Here is a 20,432-nt window from a genome sequence, read left to right on the forward strand (position 1 = left end):
GTCTTGAGAAAAAAAGTTCAAGGACAGTATCCAGCCCCTGAGTTCAAGCCCCAGGACCAGCAACAAACAAACAAAAAACAGAGTTGGAAATTATAGAATGTATTTAGAGAACTCCAGAGTCCCATGGTTGTGCTCCTATTAATGACAGAATAGCTTTTATTTGACCAACTCAACTGATAATTACATCTGTTAAATCTAAAATCTGAAGGAATCACCAGTCAGTATGTACTGAACAAAAATGTACTGAACAAAAATGCAATCAACATGAAATAAAGGATTGATCTAGATGAATCTCTCTCTCTCTCTCTCTCTCTCTCTCTCTCTCTCTCTCTCTCTCTCTCTCTCTCTCTCTCTCTCTCTCTGCCAGCCCTGAGCTCTTCTCTCAGGACTAGGGCTGGATTTGAAACATGATCCTCAGATCTCAGCCTCCCTAGCAGCTAGGATTATAGGTGTAAGTCACCAGTGCCCAGCAAATTTCTCATTTTTATATTTTTTATTTTGTGTTGTATTTTCTTGAAGAAGGAGCACATTTTGTCTCATAATGGACACCTAAATACTTAGTAGAAACTGTTTCTCTTTCTAGCTTGAGGAACCAGAGGGGAGCAAATGAGCGACCATAGCAGCTAGAAATCTAGGACAAGGGAGAATGAAAAAGGAATAGCCTTAAATTCTTTACATAAACAATTCCCAAATCTTGGTCTGGTTTATGAAACATACATTCATAGATAGGTGAGGAAAACAACAAAACTGAAAAGATTTCGGTGCTGTTCATTACAGAGTTAGTACTTTGACCTTAGCTAACTTAATTTCCTGTTAAAATAGAAATAGTTAATTTTTCTTTTTCTTTTTGGTTGTGGGGCTTGAACTCTGGGCTTGGGTGCTGTCCCTCAGCTCTTCAGCTCAAGGCAAGTGCTCTACTGCTTGAGCCATAGTGCCACTTCCTAAAATAGAAATACACAGACACAGATACACACATAGACACACAGACACTCACACACTTAAGAATCAATCACAGTACTCTGCCAAGCATTGTGGCATGAACATTTATCCCAGTACTTGGGAGGAGGAGGCAAGAGGATCATAAATTTGAGGCCAGTTTGGACTATATAGGTAGATCTTGTCTCAAAAACAAATGAACAACAACAAAGAATCCCAAGTCTCCATAATGGATCATATATAATGTCTAGAGTACAATCTCAAATTATGAGGTATATGCAGTCACAAGAAAGTATGACTCAATTTCAAGAGAAAAAACCATCAACACACATTGAGATGACACAAATGTTGAAATTAGAGACAGAGGCTTAAAAATAGCTCTTTATTGTGTCTATACTCAAAGATATAAAGGAAAATATACTGGTTGTGAATTAATAGATAGGAAATCTTAGAGAAACTGAAAATATAAAAAGAATCAGATGGAAATTGTAAGACTAAATTTAAAACTTAAGAACTTTACTTAAAATCTTTACTGTATATGCTTAACACCAGATTGTAGATGCCAAAAGAATTAGTGGAGTTGAAGATTGATCAATAAAAATTATGGAAAATGGGAGAAAAAAATCACCAAAAGAAAGAACAAAATGTCATGGCATTAAAAAAATTGCATCAAAAAGTTTAGTACATCTCATTGGAGTCCTGAAAATAAAGAATCATCCAAAAGAAAAGAAAAAGGCAGGAAATTATTCTTAAATGATATGTATTTATAGATTTTAGAAGCTCAACAAACCCCTAGCAGAGACAGATTCATTCCTAGTCACCTCATAGTTGAATTTCTGAGAACCAGAGATAAAGAAATCAAATCAAAGCAGCCAGGGGAACAATAATATGACTAAGGGCTAACTACTCATCTGAAGCAATAAAGGCTAGGAAACAGAAAACATCAATTTTAAAGTGCTGAAAGAAAAATATTTTCACATTTTAATTCAATCTAATATAATCTTAGATTATATGCAATATAGTAGTATAACTGGTGTGAAGTCTGTGTAAAAGTACCAATATGTAAAGTAACACAGTTTGGATGAAAACTTTTCTCATTAGAAATAATGCAATGTAATATCATTTTAAAACATTTGTATTGGATAATCTGACAAAAATGCATATAATTGCCACTGTAGCTTGTGTGTGTGTGTGTGTGTGTGTGTGTGTGTGTGTGTGTGTGTGTGTGCGCGCGCGTGTGTCCCTGGAATTTGAACTCACAACCTTGCACTTGTGAAGCAGGCATTCTGTCACTTGAGCAACTCCACCAGTCCTTTCTTGCATTGATTATTTTCAAGATAAGATAACATTTTATTCTCAGCCAATCTGCACTTTGATCTTCCTATTTGTGCTTCCCTTTACTACTGGGATGATAGGTGTTTTCCTCTGCACCCAGACATTGTTTGAGATGAAGTCTCACAAACTTTTATACTTTGGCTGCCTCAATCTGCCCCTCTCTAATTTCTGCCTCTCAAGTAGCTATATAGGCTTGAGCCATCTCATCTGGAACTTTTATATGTATTAGTTGCTGCCTCTGCAGATAAGACTAAGCTATGAGAGAAAAATCAGACTTTTGTGGGTATCTCTTTATGTAGATATTACTTGTTAGGGTGTATGGATTGGCAAACAGAATGGACTAGATCTCATCTCTTGATTATTCCCTGGATGGGGAGCATAAACCAGGTATAAATGTTAAATTGACAATACCAGATCAATCTGAGAGAAATCTTTAGGATTGCATTTGGAGGGGCACAGGACTGATGACAAGTAGCTAGGGCTGTGATACTTTCAATTTAGATGACCAGAAGAATGACAGGACCCCTACTTAGAAGTACAAAAATAGGGGAAGGAAACTTACAGTTGGAAATTTAGGACAAGTTAAAGATCTGACAGATCTAACTAAAAGAGTTAATGGAATCATTTGAACTAACATAGAAAAATGAAGAGATGACGTTATCATGGGGTTGGAATGTGAGTTATCACAAGAGTTAACAGAATAGCCAAGATGGGCATGATTGAATCAAAGGCACAATGTCTTAATGAAGAGTTTCTTAAAAAATGAAAATAATTTACTAGGTTGGTATGTGTGTGTATATATAGATAGATGGATAGATAGAGAGATAGAGCTATCCTGGAATTTGGATGTTACTCTGTGTTCTGTACAATGTGTTAATATAATAAGCCACTACTCTTAAGGTTATTCATAACAATTTTACTGCTCTTCAGTCTTTTTTTTTTGGGTCCAGTCGTGGGGCCTGAACTCTGGGCCCGGGCGCTGTCCCTCAACTCTTCAGCTCAAGGCTAGCGCTCTACCACTTGAGCCACAGCATTACTTCCAGCTTTTTTCTTTTTGCTTATGTGGTGCTCAGGAATTGAACCCAGGGCCTCATGCATGCAAGGCAAGCGCCCTACCACTGAGCCACCTTCCCAGCCCTCTTCAGTCTTAATATATATGAAAAACTAAATTATAGAACTCTTCATATTTACATGGAGTTAAGAAAATAATTTTATATACAATTTATTATCAACCATTTCTTTCAGAAATTTTCTGTATCATCTCTTTATCATGTCATAATATAAATCCAAATTGCTAACTATTCCAGACTACCGCATCTTTTACAGTATGTTTCTTTTTTCTTTTTTTCCTTTTATTGTCGGTCATGGGCTTGAACTCAGGGCCTGGGTGCTCTTCCTGAGCTCTTTCACTCAAGGCTAGCACTGTACCATTTTGAGCCACAGCACCACTTCCAGGTTTTTGGTGGTTAATTGTCTTATGGACTTTCCTGCCCAGGCTGGGTTTGAATGGCAGTCTTCAGCTCTCAACCTCCTGAGAAGCTAGGGTTACAGGTGTGAGCCGCTGATAACCAGCTGCAAAATGTTTATTAATCTTCTTTGTTGCTTTAATAAAGCCTATGACTCTTGTTTTTCTTAGGCCATATTCTGATAACATGCTGATCACATCTGTGTTCATGAAATAGATTTCTACTTCTTATTTCCCTGTCTTGAAAACAAGTCTCCCCTTCCTTTCCCCCTTCTCTTCCCTCTTCCCTTCCTTTCCCTCCCCTTCCCTTCCCCTCCCCCTCCCCTTCCCCTTTCCCTTCCCTCTTCCCTTCCCTTCCTTTTCCTCTTCCCTCTCCTCCTGTCCCCTCCCCTCCCCTGTTCTCTTCCCTCTTCCCTTTCTTTCCCTTCCCTTCTCTTACCTTCCCTCCCCTTCTCTTCCCTTCCGTCTTTCCTTCCCTTCTTCCCCTTCTTCCCCTCCTTCCTTCCTTCTCTCCCTCTCTCCCTTTCTCCCTCCCTCCCTCCCTCCCTCCCTTCCTCCCTCCCTCCCTCCCTCCCTCCCTCCCTCCTTCCTTCCTTCCTTCCTTCCTTCCTTCCTTCCATCTCTTTCTCTCTCTCTTTCTTTGTGCCAGTCTTGAGACTTGAACTTAACTTCTGGGTGCTGTCCCTGAGTTTTTTGCTCAAGGCTAGTGCTCTCTACTTGTGCCTTGGCTCCTCCACTTCTGGGTTTTTGGTTTTTTTTCCCAATAGTTACTTGGAGATAAGTATCTCATAGGCTTTTCTCCTGGGCTTGCTTTGAACCGTGATCATTAGATCTCAGCCTCCTGAGTAGCTAGGATTACAGATGTCTTTTCTACTAGTTTCACTTTTAGCAATTACATAGCTGGTGGCTGCTCAGTACATAATTTCTAACTAATAAAAAAAATTAAAAGTCATACTGTTTATTTTGTTGTTGTTGTTGTTTTGTTGTGAAAATACCATACAGAGGGGTTACAATTACATGGGCAAGGTAATGAGTACATTTCTTATCAAGCATTGTTGCTTCCTCCTTTGTTTCCCTTTCCCATCCCTTCCCATCTCCAACCCCCCCACCCCTGCCATACTGTTTATTATTTAAAGTTCTTACCAACATTTATTTTCCTGATCTTTTTCTTCCTGTTGAACTAAAGCAAAAACTAAGCAAAATGAAATAGAGAAAAAGAATAATTTTAGAAGGTATTTATATCTTAGCTGATTCCAAAAAGAATTTTATATGTGTGTATACACACATGTATAATTTAAAAATAGATTTAAAAAATCTTGGCATAAAGAAAATAGAAGAGGGGCTGGGAAGGTGGCACAGCGGTAGAGTGCTTGCCTCAGATGCATGAGGCCCTGGATTCGATTTCTTAGCACCACATAAACAGAAAAGTTCAAAAGTGGCATTATGACTTGAGAGGTAGAGTGCTAGCCTTGACCTGAAGAGCTTAGGGACAGCGCTCAGGCCCATAGTTCAAGCCCAAGGACTGACAGAAGAAGGAGGAGGAGGAGAAGGAGAGGGAGGGGGAGAGGGAGGAGGAGGAGGAGGAGGAAGAGGAGGAGGAGGAGGAAGAGGAGGAGGGGGAGGGGGAGGAGGAGAAGGAGGAGGAAGAGGAGGAGGAGGAGGAGGAGGAGGAGGAGGATTAAGTTGAAAGATAGAAAAAATAGTGTATATAAATCCCTGTCATAAACTACACAGTTTTTAAGATTAAAAAAAATTAAATCACTTCTCAGCTTCTGTCAGCCAAAGAGGGAAAGTTATTCAGTATGTGAGAAGATGGATGAAATAAACCAGAAGCAAATTAGAAGTTTTGGAGGTTTTTCTGGCTCTTGGAGCATTTATAAAAGGACTCCTAAAAGATGCCAGCTTACAAGTTCCTTAGTATCACTCCTGCTGCCAGTCTGAGTCTGGATAGTACAGATTCCTATATCCAAGCTGAGAGCATAATTACAAAGTTCAATGAAACTGCTGCTGTGAGGGAGTGAGGAAGCCAGTACTTTACAAGTAAGCTTTTCTTTGAATTGCCTAACTTGATCAAAAAAATTTTTTTTAAATTAAATAGACTTATGTTGTTCAGGCCTTTCACAAATGTTCATATTTTAATAAAATTTGGGTAGCAGATAATTGAAGGTTGTCTTTTCAGCAAGAAGATGAAGAGAATAATTCTATCAATACTACTCATAATTTGAAGGATTTGGCCCTTTGTGTACCCAGCAGCACGGAGAGCCATTCAGCCTTGCTTTGATTTACTTTTCAATATCTTTAGAGTACGAATTAACATTTTTATACCAAGTATTTCTATGAATTGGAAAGCAGAGAACAGATGGAAAAATAATAACTCTTTTCTATCTACTTCATTTCCAACTCTGATTGGGATTTTCAAATATCTAAGCAGAAAAGGACTCAGTTTCTCTCCAATGGATTCTCAGAAGGAAAGAAAAAAAAAGAGCAAAAAGAAAAAAAACTCACAATGAAACCACTGCATTTATAGGACTTCATAAATGTCTACAAGTTAGAATTTTAAAATTTACAGTAAGTTCTTGACCATTTGAAAGTCATTTTCTTTTCCTCTTTAGCTTCCACTTAGCCCTGATGTCCAAATGAAAACAGAATTGATTCACCTTAAATTTCACATGCACATGCAAGGCAGGGTATCTAGAACCTGTTCTTGAACTATGTGGATAATCTTTCAGATTTCTTATGGAAAGATACCAAAGCCAGAAAAATTTGCAATACTCTCCTTCCCACAAAGATGAATCAAATAGCGCCCTCTACTGAGAGGATACTGCTTTCATTATGGTAATGATCAAATGCTAATCCTCAGGTACGATCATTTTGGTCAAATAACACTGTTACTAATTACGTCATCATTATTGTATATATAGTTATTAAAAGCACTAAATTTAAGGTTCTTTTTTTTTTTGGTCCGGTTGTGGAGCCTGAACTCTGGGCCTGGGCGCTGTCCCTCAGCTCTTCAGCTCAAGGCTAGCACTCTACCACTTGAGCCACAGTGCCACTTCTGGCTTTTTTTTCTTTTTGCTTATGTGGTGCTGAGGAATCAAACCCAGGGCCTCAGGCATGCAAGGCAAGCACTCTACCACTGAGCCACCTTCCCAGCCCTAAAAGCACTAAATTTAAAATAGAACTCAGAAAAGAAACAAGTTAGCCTTGGCCACATATATTTATTGTCTTCTGTAGACTCTACAATCATAGCATTATGTCCTTAGGTATTAATGATTGTGTAAATTTCCACCTGTTTTGAATGATTGTAAGATAGCTTTTCCAATTGGAAAATAGAAAGGACTGTTACAGTGTTATGTTAATGAACAATTTTGTGAAATAATTCTAGCACCATTTGGGTGGTTTTCTTCCCTTTGCCAATATTTTTCTTCAGCATCTGCTCAATTGCTAATATCTATCTAGATTAGCAAATAACAAAAAGAACCCAACTATCTTTTTGTGCAGCTATAATAACTTTTCCTTGTTTTTTTATTATTTCAAAGGGTTAATTGTAATGCTTAACAGTAGTGGCACATGTTAAACTAAATGGCTTCCAAATAAAACTCCTTAAAGTTGGTTAGAATGTAGCTCGTTGGCTGTTTGTCTAGCATGTGCAAGGCCCTGGTTTCAATCTCCAGCAGTACATTAAAAAAAACAAGAAGAAAACAAAACAAGAATAAAAAACAAGGAAAGAAGGGAGGGAAACATTAAACTCAACAAATGAGGGATTAGGGTATGGAGCTCAGTAGTGGGGTGCTTATTTAACATGTGCCATGTTCTAGGTTGAACCCCATCACTGTACTACCCCTTATGAGAAAACCTCAACAAAACACAGACATTTGTAGATGACTTTGAAAGATGTTATATTATCTGTATGTACAGAGTAATGTTCTGTTCAATGCACTCATGTTCCATTTTTGCCAGAAGCTAAACAAATTTTAGCAAAGGAGCCATGGTGACAAAATTTAATTGTTCAAAATGTTTCCCTGGCTTCTAATAAAATGTAGGGTCTAAAATTTTCATTGCTTTACTCAGAAACTTTAGATACTATGAGAATTAGAGGAGAGTCTAGGTTGAATCATCTTGAGATGGAGATAAGTACCAAAGTTCTAGGATATGGTTAGCTGCATCTTCTCTTTCCCCTTTCCCTTCTCCTTCCTTCTCTCCTGTCTCTCTTTTTAATAGACTCTAGGCTTCTTTCTGACTGTGCCTTACACTATAGTTCAACTGAAAACTTAAGCTGAACAAAGTGCCTGGTCAGGACTTGCTAATAATCGAAGTATTTGGGGGTGTATCTATGAGTTGTGAGTCCTGAGAGATGCTAACTTACCATTTTAATTATGTTGGTGTGATAAAACCCAGATCATTCCATTTATAAAAGGGGCAATTTTCAAGTTCTTCCAAATTTCAGACATCTGTGAAATGATTGGACAGTCCATCTTTGTGTCTTGGTGACATTGTTAGTTACAGGATCTTCAGAATTAGATAGCAGAATTTGGGTCATCTCAAATTACATACACTAAGATAGTCAAGTAAGGAGAAAGAAGGGTACATCCTCCTCATTTACTTGGCCAATTAATTCTTCCATAAGCTATCCATTAAAATAAGACTCTGAGTCCTCAAGAGCACTGTATTAGCCATTGAAAGGGGATGTGCAGCTTGTTGAAGACCTGGCAGGCTTAGGTAGAACTAGCCTCCTGCCTTTCAGACTGCAGGAGTCACAGAGTACAGCTTTTCCTCTGTACTTGGTCTTCTGAGGTAGAATTTGTAAGAGTTGGTGGTATTTTCTAGAACAGTGAGGTTTTTCCCAGCTGGATGTTACAGTAATTAGATTTCTTGTATTAAAGTGCCATCTCTCTTGTGGGGAAATGCTTGGCAAATACACACATTTCAGTGTTCTGGTTTTCTAAATATTACGTTAATTAATTTAGAATTTGACAGCTATAAGTTGTTTTAACATCAACTCGCATGGTAATTTCAGTTTGTGTTGAGAAGGGCACATTCCTCCTAATTCCCATTAAGCATTTGTTCCTAAGGTACTTGTCTTTAAGGTCTGAGGTATTGTTATTTCTGTGTAAACAAAGCAAGATGCCATGCACACTTGTTTAATGAGGTGCTGTCAGGGCATCGCCACAGGGATTTATAAAGACACTCTGTATAGATGAAGAGTAACCCTTAGGACAGTATAATCTAGACAGAGCTTGAAAGAATAATCGTCCTACTTGAGCTGAAATAATGGTGGCAGAACAAGCAGTAGTGAGGCAGAGGAAAAAGAAACTCAAGCTGACAGCTCCTTTGCGGGTGCTGAAGTGGATCAGCCGTTCATTGTAGGGCAGAAGGCAGTCTGGGGAGATGCTCATGCATTTCACATTGGCATGGCATTGGGAAAATCTCCAGTCTTAGCACCAGGGTCAAAACCAAAGCAGAGAGTTGTGCCATTTCTTATCCAGGAGAGAGAAGACAGCAAAGCAAGCTCTTTGTTCCCCAAAGTTTACTAGAGAAATTGTGCTATGTATAATCCAGCTGTATATTCCTAGTAATTAAGGAAAACAAATGCTCTTTGCAAACTCATTATAGATTTAAAGTTCTGTAAGTTTTCATCAGGTTTCCACAGAAACAAAGAGTTTGAGACAATAGTCGAGAATGCACAAACCATCGAATAAGTGGATTTTAATTGTTCCGGTGTAGAAAATTATTCAGATAAACAGCCACATCAAAGACTATTAAACTTTTTAATTGCTCAGGTAGAAAGATGGAGAATGTCATCATTATCTATCATAAGACAAATCTGCATTAGATGATTCTACTTGAATTTTTGAGCTAGAATAACATACTCAAGGATGCTACTAACTGAAGTGCCATTTAGTACTCAAAAGTAATCATATGTTTTAATTATTCATAGGGCACAATGCATGAATTCACAATACTAATTTTATGGTTTCAGAAAGTGTCTTATGCTATGGTTTACTTACATAGGAGACTCACTAATGTAAAATAAAAGTATAAATGTTTGCAACTACCATAGACTATTATATGCATACAATTGAGATGCATTATACTGTGATTAAAAGAGTAGAGAAATATGAGTTTTTAAAAATATGTTTTGCAAAGTTCTTGTAGGATTTAGTACCATGTTTTATATTTATTGAACATTTAGTAGTTTTATCATTGATTTAGAAAGTCTTGATGATAGTGTATTTATTCATTGTGTATTATTTAAGACGTTTCCCCCTAGTTTGTGCTAGGTATTCAGGACACTGAGGCAAATAAGACTTCTGGGATACCCAGGCTTGTACAGTGACATACATGGGGGTGGCAATGGCAAATTGAAATAGATTTGCAGTCTCTCAAGTTCTTTAGTATAGTCACATACTGCCTATTGTCACAACAGGTTCTGAGAGATGCTGATCCAGGTGATTTTGTCATACAAACACCAGACAATGTTTTTCCACACACCCAGATGATACAGCCTACTATACCCCTGGGCTATGCAGGGCCTTTTGCTCATAAGTGACAAACCTGTGTAGCATATTGATGTACTATTTTAGACAGCTGAAATACAATAGTATTTGTGTATATAAACACTGAAGCAGTACAGTAAAAATACTAAGTGATAGGGATTTTTTCAGCCCTATTTTAATCATATGGGACCATTGCTGTACCTGTACATCCAGTTGTTGACAGACACATTGTTATACATAAATATACATATGTACTGAATATTTTATACATTCACTCTGCATTCTTATTATGCAAGATGCAGGCTACATATCTGAGTTTTTAATGCATAAAATATAACTTATTTGGAATTATTAAAGATCTTCAACATTTCTTTTCTATATTGTTTTGTTTATACCCCTTTTCAACATAATACTTTTTTGTTTTTCTATTTTGAAAAACACAGAAAACCCTTATAAAATGGTTATCAAACAAATATACAAATCTAAACAAATATCCTAATAAAATTATAACTTTGCATTATCTTTTTTACTTAGCATTTTAATCATAAACATACTTTCCATATCACTGTCAATAAATAACACTTATTTATTGACAACATGTTTTTCTGTTACACCAATGTGCTTTAATTTATTGATTCATTGCTCTGTTACTAGATATTAAGTTTTTTGTGATATACTTATAAATATCCTATGTACATAGAGGCTTTGATTGCATGTCTGCTCATTTTTTCTGATTGGTTTCTAGAAGTGGAATGTTTGGGTAAAGTTTAAACCTGTGTGTGTGTGTGTTTGTATGTGTATGCTCTTAATACAGTCTTCTACTAGGAATGGATATACATGCTTGCTAACACTGACCAGCATAATTTATTTTTGTTTGCAAATTGCTACATGAGAAATGGTATATAATTTTTTATTTTTTCTTTGTTTGGTCACTACTAAGCTTGATTGTACTTTTTCATACTTTTATATTTTCACTTGTATGAGTTGTTTAAATCCTATCTGTTTCTGTTGTTGGAATGTTCTTACAATTTTAGTTCTAAGCTGGGCATGCTTATAATTCTAACTACCCAGCAGGCTGAGATCTGAGGAGCAGAGGTTTAAAGCAGGTAACTCCTTGAGACTCTTACCTCCAATTAACTACCAAAAAGCCAGAAGTGGAACTGTAGCTTAAGTGTTAGAGCACTAGCCTTGAGCAAAAAGAGCTGAAGGACAGTGCTAGGCCCTGAGTTCAAGCCTGAGGACTGGAACAACAACAAAAACAAAAAGACTAAACCAGAAGCTATTTTTGTCAGCAACATATGACTTCTTAGAGAGCTTTGGTGTACATGGCAGATATCTTGATGAATCAAAAAGAACTTCTTTTATCTTTTGGGGACTCAAAGACAAGCTTGGAGTCAGTGCACCTGTTCACTAGTTTAGGCTGTTGAACGCATGATCTGGGAAAAGGATTGTTTAATAATTAATATTAGATAGACAGGTAATAATAGATAGCTAATAATAGACAATAACTACTATTTACTGAGTGTTACATGCTAAGGAATGCTCTATGCATGTATCATTTCTGTAAGTTAATAGCCAACATTTATTGAGAACTTACTATGTGTAGCCATTGTTTTAAGATTTTTACCTAATTGCAAGACAGACTCATCAGAGGGGAAACTATGCAATAAATCTTAATATGATTCCCTTTATAGATGAGGAAACTAAAGTTCAGAGAGATTCATCATCCACAAAATGGGAAATGACAAAAACCAGTGGTTCCAAAGTTTCCATTGTATTGTACCCTATGATGGTAAAATTTTATTAGCTAATTAAAAGTAGCTTTTTTGATGAATAGGAATCACCATAGCTCACCAAATTCAGCACTGAAATTTACTTCTTGGACACTTCAACATCTAAGCCAGTAATCACTAAAATAACAATAACAAAAGCAAATAAACTCAGGCTGAGTATGTAACTCAGAGTTAGAGTGCTTGCCCACATATGCAAGCCTCTGAACTTGATCCCCAGCACCACAAACTACTTCATATTTTAGGTTAATCTTGATTCCTTTTAGGAAAAGACTTTATTATTTAATACATTTCATTCTTTCTCATGCTTTTAAAGAAAAAGTAGTATTACTCTCTGTGGCTTAATTTGGGATTTCTTTGGCAATCCATAGCCTCTCACTATAATGACTGCTAGTTAATGTGACAAATAATACATAGTGTAAAATTTGCCATTTTAGCCAGTTTGGTGGCATGAATAACCATCACCACTGTCCATCTCCAGGACTTTCTCATTATCCCAAACTACATGCATTAAACTATAACTCCACATTCCTCTAATGACTTTTTTTAAACATTTTTGTATTGTTATTATAAAGGTGATGTACAGAGGGGTTACAGTTATATAAGCCAGGTAATAAGTACATTTCTTTTGGGGCAGTGTCACCCTGACTATTGTTTTAATTGGAGATAAGTAACTGTATTAGGTTTTGCTTTCATTATAAGAAAGAGCATGCGATTGTTTTAGAGATATGAGGAAGAGAGATATTTGCTAATACAATGACAAATGAAGAACCTACTGACAAAGGTATATAATTTGTAAAATAGCTGAGTGGGCAGAATTCTGATTTTCAGTTGCCCCAGGCACTTCAGTGCACTTCTGATAATGATTTTCCTTGGGCATGCAGTTACACTGATAGAAATCACATCCATGCATAAAGAGTGAGCTTAATTATACATAACTAAAACCTAATATGAGGTTTTACATTTTTTACATATACTTTCTGATTCACAAAAGATGAGACACAATTCTAACTGATCTCATGGAAGTTGTATAGATTCAGAGCATGAGAATATTACATATGTTATTCTTTAGTGTAAAAAGATACTCTTGCCTTCCTCATTCCATTCTGAGCACTGTTTGCATTACATGGTGATGTAATGACACATTCTCTTCTGGGCCCTGCTGGGATTCAGGTCAGGCAAGTCACAAAGGCTGTTTAGGGGTTTTGGATACAGTTAATTGTGAAGCAAAATTAACCGATTCCCACGGATACCATATCTATATTCTCAACTTATTTGAACCCAATCATTTGTGTTGAAAATAATAATAACAAAAGTAGTGAAATGATGTGAATGCCAAGGCATGGGCCAGCCACTACACTAACTAACTATATTACTTCACTAATCTTCTTGATATTGTAAGATATGAATCAAATTCCCATTTTATAGATAGAAAAACTAAAGAACAGGAAGACTGTATGAATAGCTTGTTCAAAGTTCCCAGTTAATAAGTAGCAGACCAAGGATTCAAACCCATGCATTCTAGAGCACTTGCTTTTCATTCCTAAATGAATATACATTTCTGGTGTGTTGAGCCTTGACAGCAGAGCATCCTTGTAAGAATGTCAGAGCTAAACCAAAAATGAGTTCTCATGACACCCTTGAGCCCTTCCATGGCTATGGTGAGCAGCTTGATTCAGCTAAGGTCAAGCATAGGGTTTAGAGACAGAGATTCTCCAGACAGAGAAAGAAGACGACAGCAGAGCATCCTTGTAAGAATGTCAGAGCATCCTTGTAAGAATGTCAGAGCTAAACCAAAAATGAGTTCTCATGACACCCTTGAGCCCTTCCATGGCTATGGTGAGCAGCTTGATTCAGCTAAGGTCAAGCATAGGGTTTAGAGACAGAGATTCTCCAGACAGAGAAAGAAGATGAAAAGACAAAAGTCATCTCCTTCCAGCTGTGGTTTTTTTTTAGCTAGTAAGGGAGAGGGGAAGAAAAGAAAGGTCATGTTAAGCACATTTCTAAAGGAGTCTTGTCATTCATTCTCTATACTCTTCCTCTCTGGTTTTATGTGGCCAAGGTCCCAAAATCATTGTACCTTTCTTAGAACTGCCTTTTCTCTTTCTCTCAATGGAGTCCCTTCTCCAGAACTTAATTGTAGATGTCCATACCTTCATGAGAACTCCGTTGTTCAGAGGAGGTCATGAGGATACAGTAGCCTTACACGAGTGGACAGAAAGAATCTCATACTTAGAGCTTCCCAATTCTCTCAGAAACATGGCCGGATCATCATTGCCAAAGAAAGAAGCTTTCAAGCAAAGGATCTTCAAGAGACAGGCACAGCCACTCCTGTCCCAGGAGCTGGTCATGGTGATCCAGAAGCTTTCTGAGGGACTGCATAGTGGCTACCCAGTCTTTGATCTCCTCCCCATTCTAGCAGGGTCAGAAGTACTGCACTCTCCTGGATTTGACTCATGATTTTGGTGCTCACAGAGTACACTTACCCCCACACAACTTGAGATGAATAGAGGTCATATTTCCTGGGATGTTTCTAAGACCAAAGAATGTGTTTGCAGATAGCTTTCTTAATGTTCATGTATTAAATTCATGTTCCCACTTATAGGTGGCAGTTTTCTGGATAACTTTGAGGACCTTGATCATGTACCTTCTTTCTAGCAAGACGCTCCAAATTATTCTTTTTTTTGGAAGGGAGGGGTGCCAGTTCTGCGGCTTGAACACAGGGCATGGGTGCTGTCCCTGAACTTTTTTGCTCAAGGATAGCACTCTACCACTTGAGCCATAGCTCTACTTGTGGCTTCTTTGGTAGTTAATTGGAGATAAGAGTCTCACCCAGACTTCCATCCTCAGATCTCAGCCTACTGAGTAGCTAGGATTACAGGCATAAGCCACTGGTGCCTGGCTCCAAATTATTCTAGAGGTCTCAGATGTCTGCGCAATCAAGCCTTTTGGTAGGTAGTACCTAACAAAATTAGCAAAGCTTACTACTTTCCTCTTTAAAACTTATACATAGAATTAAACAAAAAATTATTCCAGAAGAAATACAGAAAGAATAGTCTTTATTTTATGCAATATCCTATATACCATTATAAAATACCTCCACTGAACAATAGTGACAGTGTGCAGTTGACTTGTAAGAAATATTTAAAAGGATGACATCTAGATAAAAAAATATGGCAGTCTGGACTTAGAATACTGACATAAAAGGTACCTTACCATTGAGATATTCTTTTACCCTCACTGCACTCCTAATCTCTTTCCTCATTGCTTTTTAAAATCATTGTTAAGGCCATACTGTGTACAGTGTCAGTATCCCTAACCTATTCTGATAAACTTCAAAGGCACTTCAAGGCATGTCAAAGTCACACTGTGACAAGCTAATTTTCAAATTCAACAGATCTAAAGGTGACTAACACTAGTTTATTTTATTTTCCTTGATTTTGTTTTAATTACAGGCAGTTGGAGCCAGTGACTATTTGGAACTCTCAAAGAATTTTGATACACTATTTTTACGAAACATTCCACAATTTACGCTGGCAAAGATGACTCAAGCTCGAAGATTCATAACTCTCATTGACAACTTGTATGATTTCAAGGTAAGGATTTAAAACATTTTCTCGAAACTACATTTTGATTGTGGAGGCTGATGTCCTCCTATGGAATCCTAGCTCTACATACAGCTTGCTTTACCCCTCTGTGTTGGGTTTTCTAATCTGCAGATTGAGGATAATAACTGTTTACTTTAGAGGACTAAGAAGCTGGTCCAGGTAAAATATATAAGAGATCATTACACAGACAAATACTCTGTACTTACTGTTACTTATAACAGCATTTAGAAGTATAGTCAAATAAGTCACTCTGCTAATGACTCCATTATACCATTATACCACCAGAAGGAACAGGCCCATCTATGGTCATGAAGAACATAAGGCCTGACCCAACTGCTTGCTCAGTATACATGTGTTATCCAAATAAATGACTGATAGAATAATGAATCAACAACTGAATAAAGGACTAAAGGATCTTCACAGTACTGAAGCTTTCTCTCCCTGTGACTTAGAACACCAGTAACTAGTTTAAAAAAAAAAAAAAAAACAACTTACATGTTTTAGCATGGATTGCAGAGCCATTGGACAGTTATGTATAGTTCAGTGGTAATGAGCCCTAATGCCAACCTGCCTATCTTAACAACCTGCTTAGTCTTCTGAACTCAAATTTCCTATTCTGGAATAAGGGGATAAAATTAGTACTTATTTTACAAGATTCTTGTTAGGATGAAATGAGTAAATAAGCACTAAGAGCCTTGTCTGGCATGTAGTAAGCTCACAATAAAGGTGAGCTGTCACTGACAGCCAAGGTATGCGCAATTTCAAATTACTTAACTATTACTTTACTATGAGAGACATTTAGTGCATTTAGAATTACCGCTCCGAGTCTGTACTCCCTAGTCACTGTATAGACTGAGAATAGTAATTCTAAAATGAAGAGACTTTGTGGTAGAGGAGGCACATAACAAACTACTGGGAGGGACAAGTGAGATTTCAATGCTTCTCTGACTCACTCAACATCTTTATGATGCTAAGAACAGTAGTGAGTAATAGAAATTCAATGGCAATAATGCTGGACAGAGTGCTTGCCTTTGCAAACTTACAATCCAAAGGCTGGAAACAGCAATCATGTGTACAGAAGTCAGTGGCCAGTCACCACTGTGGGATGACCTTTTGGACACAGAGAGGCACCTGAGCTAAGGGATTCAGGAAAGATTGCACTTATCTTGGGGGAGAAGTTTTGAGGGTTGGCCCAGAGAATTCCTCTGAGAACTACCTGCATCAACCACCATCTGAGCTACCTAAAAATCTAGATTTGGCTAGGCACTGGTAGCTCATGCCTGTTTCTTAGCTACTCAGGAGGCTCACTGAGGATTGTGGTTCAAAGCCATTCTAGGCAGAAAAACTTGTTGAGATTTTTAACTCCAATTAACCACCAAAAAGCCAAAAGTGGAGCTGTGGCTCTAGTGGTAGAGTGCTAGCCTTGAACAAAAAAGCTCAAGGGTTGGAGGCATGGATCAGGTCAGGTCGTAAGTGCCAGCCAACGAGGAAAGCATCAGATACCAAGTTTGAGTCCCAGTCTCAGACCAAAAAACAAACAAACAAATAAGAAAAAAAAAAAAAGAAGCTCAGAGACAGTACCCAAGCTCTGAGTTCAGGCCCCAGGACTAGCACCTAAATAAATAAATAAATAAATAATGTAGATTCATAGCAAGACTCAATGGCTCACTTTGGTAATCCTAGCTACTTGAGAGGCTGAGATCATAGGTAGGAATGGCAGTGGCAGACCAGCCCAGGTTTCCAAGACCTCATCTCAACCAATAAAAAGGTGAGTGTGATGGTGTGTACCTGTCATCCCAGCTACATGGGAAGTTAAATAAGAGGACTGTGGTCCAGGTCCAACCTAGCAAATGTGAGACCCTTTTCAAAAAATAAGGAAAGCAAAAAGAACTGAAGGTAGAGGTAAAGTGGTTGAGTGGTTGAAGAAGTTTGTGCCTAGTAAGCACAAGGTCCTAAGTTCTGACCCTAGTACCATCAAACACGCAAGCAAACAAAACGCTAAACCCAAACCAAACCAAACCAAAGAACTGACATGAGCTTACCATCCCCATTCCAGCAAATGCAGACCAGGCCAGGCCAGGCCTGCAACTTGTAAGTCTATTTACTCTTCTGGTACTTCTTACCAAGACTCAGCAGAGGGATGGCTGACTTCTAGCACAGGGTGGAGGGGGTAGCTAGGATGAGGTGTTTACAGCTTTGCCTACATAAAATGCAGCAAGCAAGCACTGGTGCAGGGGTCAAGGGAAGCTTGCATTAAGTGTGTCGGCAAAACCTGCTGCTTGTTCCAGAGAGCCAATACACACGTGATCAGTAAGTCAGGAAAAGCAGAGGCCAAGGTCAGAGAGCTAGGGGTCAAGGCCTGTCAGCTGTGAGTGGTTGTCTTCTGCAGAGACTCTCCACTCATCTCCAGAGCTCTAGAATGAAGTGTGTGATTCTGGAGGTAGCATTGTATTTACAGCCAAAGCTTTACAAAGAAAGTGGTATAGGGACGTAATAGGTGGCTCATAGATTGGAGGAACAAGAATTTCATTATGTTTATATAATTCAGTTGGCCATATCTTAAAGCCTGTGCCCACATCCCTTACTACCCAATCCTACCTCACACTTACTTCTTTATTTAAAGGAAAGAAAGATTGGTCTGGCAATAGACTGGCATGTACAAAGTGCTCTCACCATTAGCTCCAACTAAATCATGCACCTAGAGATTATACGCTATATTAAAGTGTAGCCCAAATTATCTTATTTCATAAATTGAGAGCAATACACAGTATTATAGAATATAGTCATGGAGATTTGTAAAATAAGGGTGTTATCATTTAAATAATGAAAAGTATCATTTGTGATAAATAGAATTTATTAGTGGTGATAGAAAGCTATTTGGATATGGGAAAGTGAGTCCCAAATATTAGCATGTTATTTTAAAGTATTAGTATATTTTTTAAAGGATACATAGGAATCCTGAAAATACCAGGATTTTTTTTGTTGTTGTTGTTGGTTGTAGGACTTGTACTTTAGGACTGGGCACTGTCCCTCAGCTCTTCTGCTCAAGGCTAGTGCTCTACCACTTGAACCACAGCACCACTTCTGGATTTTTCTGTTTATGTGGTACTAAGGAATTGAACCCAGGACCCCATGCATTCAAGGCAAGCACTCTACCACTGAGCCACCTTCTCAGCCCCCAGGATGTTTTAAATATGAAGAAAAGTATGTTTTGCATTTAAACTGCTGAACATGCAATATATAAAAGCCACTTATAATATATTATCACACATGCCTAGTCTTTTTGAAGAATGTCCTGACAGGATGCTGCTACAAATGTAGGTTCTAGAAGCTAGGGATAAAGGAGTAAAGGAATAATGGGCTGAATTTGGCTGTCAGCTACTCAGTAAAGTTATATAACTACCTCTTTTATAGTGCATGTGGGAGCCAACACACAGGGACCAGCTCCACAGAGACATAAAAGTTGAGAGCCAAGTATAATTGTCCTAGCTTGTTTATGCTTCTATATCAAAATAATCACATGCTGGGAAAATCATAAATAAAAGGAATTTATTTCTTACAGTTCAGGAGATTATAAAGTCTATGATCAAAGCTCAGACAGGAGACAGGTACCAATGACTCACACCTGTAATCCTAAACTACTTAGGAGGCTGAGATCAGAGGATCACAATTCAAAGCCAGCCTGGGCAGAAAAGTCTGTGAGACTCCTATCTCCAATGAACTACTCAGAAAAAGCCAGAAGTGGTGCCACGGCTCAGGTGGTAGAGCACTAGCCTGAGAACAAAGAGGCTTAGGGACAGTACTCAGACCCTGAGTTCAAGCCTTAGGACTGGGATTAAAAAAAAAAAAAAAAAAAAGAACTCAGGCAGATCTTTCTGGAGCTCTTGTGGCTCAGTCATTCTTGAAATTCCCTACATTTTAATAATACTATACTATGAATAAGTTTCAACATGAATTTTGGAGAGCACACAAACATGTAAATCATAGCAGCAATGCAAAGAACATTATGCTTAGCACCAGAAGACCTTGGCTCAGGTCCCTGCTGGCCTGGAGTGTCCCAATTAAACCTTTGCTCCATACTTTTCCATGGGGTATAGTCTGTGTAGAAATATTTGGAAAAATACTATTCAGTTTCAATACATCTATTAACTACAAACTATTAGAAAAAGTATGGACATTTTAAAAGCAGAGATCCAAGCTCCCTTTGCGAAAGAACAGATTATTTTTTTATCTTATGAGAAATTTTTCTTACTTTCAACTTGGTAAATGTAAAGAGTAACACCATCTACTTATTTTCTTCTATTACAGGTGCGGGTAATTTGTTCTGCGTCGACTCCTATATCAAGCTTATTTTTGTATCAACATGATGACAGTGTGTTGGAGCAAAGCAGAATACTGATGGATGATTTGGGACTGAGCCAGGTAGATGATATTAACATAATCTCTTTTTATTATAAAACAGCTTAATTGTTTTGGTTTGATACATGTTACATTTTGAAGAAAGAATTCAGATAGTTAACCATTGATTTGCTGCCTTCTTTTCACTCAAGTGTAGCAGACTTATCCTCAATATCAGTAACTTCAGAGAATTACCATTTAAGAGTAGAAGGAATACTCAGTGATCACATCAGACCATCAGAATGAACTCCAGAGAGATGGACTAATGGCCCACAGTCACACTGCTGAGTAATGGTGGGCCATACCTGGAACTTTCTGGTTTCAGGCTTTCCCTGCTGTACCATGTTTTTCTGGATGTTCTTCATGATTGCTAAATCTGCAGTGCATGAGATAGAATCCAAAT

The 20,432-nt window shown here is 37.9% G+C and overlaps 1 protein-coding gene across 1 annotated transcript in view; it reads left to right on the plus strand.

The window, feature by feature from the left end:
- Window positions 1-20,432, plus strand: part of Afg1l (AFG1 like ATPase) — a 157,654-nt gene that overhangs the window by 136,331 nt on the left and 891 nt on the right. The window contains exons 11-12 of the mRNA XM_042702129.1: window positions 15,479-15,619; window positions 19,940-20,053. Of these exons, the coding sequence (XP_042558063.1) occupies window positions 15,479-15,619; window positions 19,940-20,053 (255 nt within the window). The remainder of the gene's footprint in view (window positions 1-15,478; window positions 15,620-19,939; window positions 20,054-20,432) is intronic.

This window comes from Dipodomys spectabilis, unplaced genomic scaffold, assembly GCF_019054845.1.
Source record: "Dipodomys spectabilis isolate Male_0828 unplaced genomic scaffold, ASM1905484v1 ptg000001l, whole genome shotgun sequence".
Classification (NCBI taxonomy): domain Eukaryota; kingdom Metazoa; phylum Chordata; class Mammalia; order Rodentia; family Heteromyidae; genus Dipodomys; species Dipodomys spectabilis.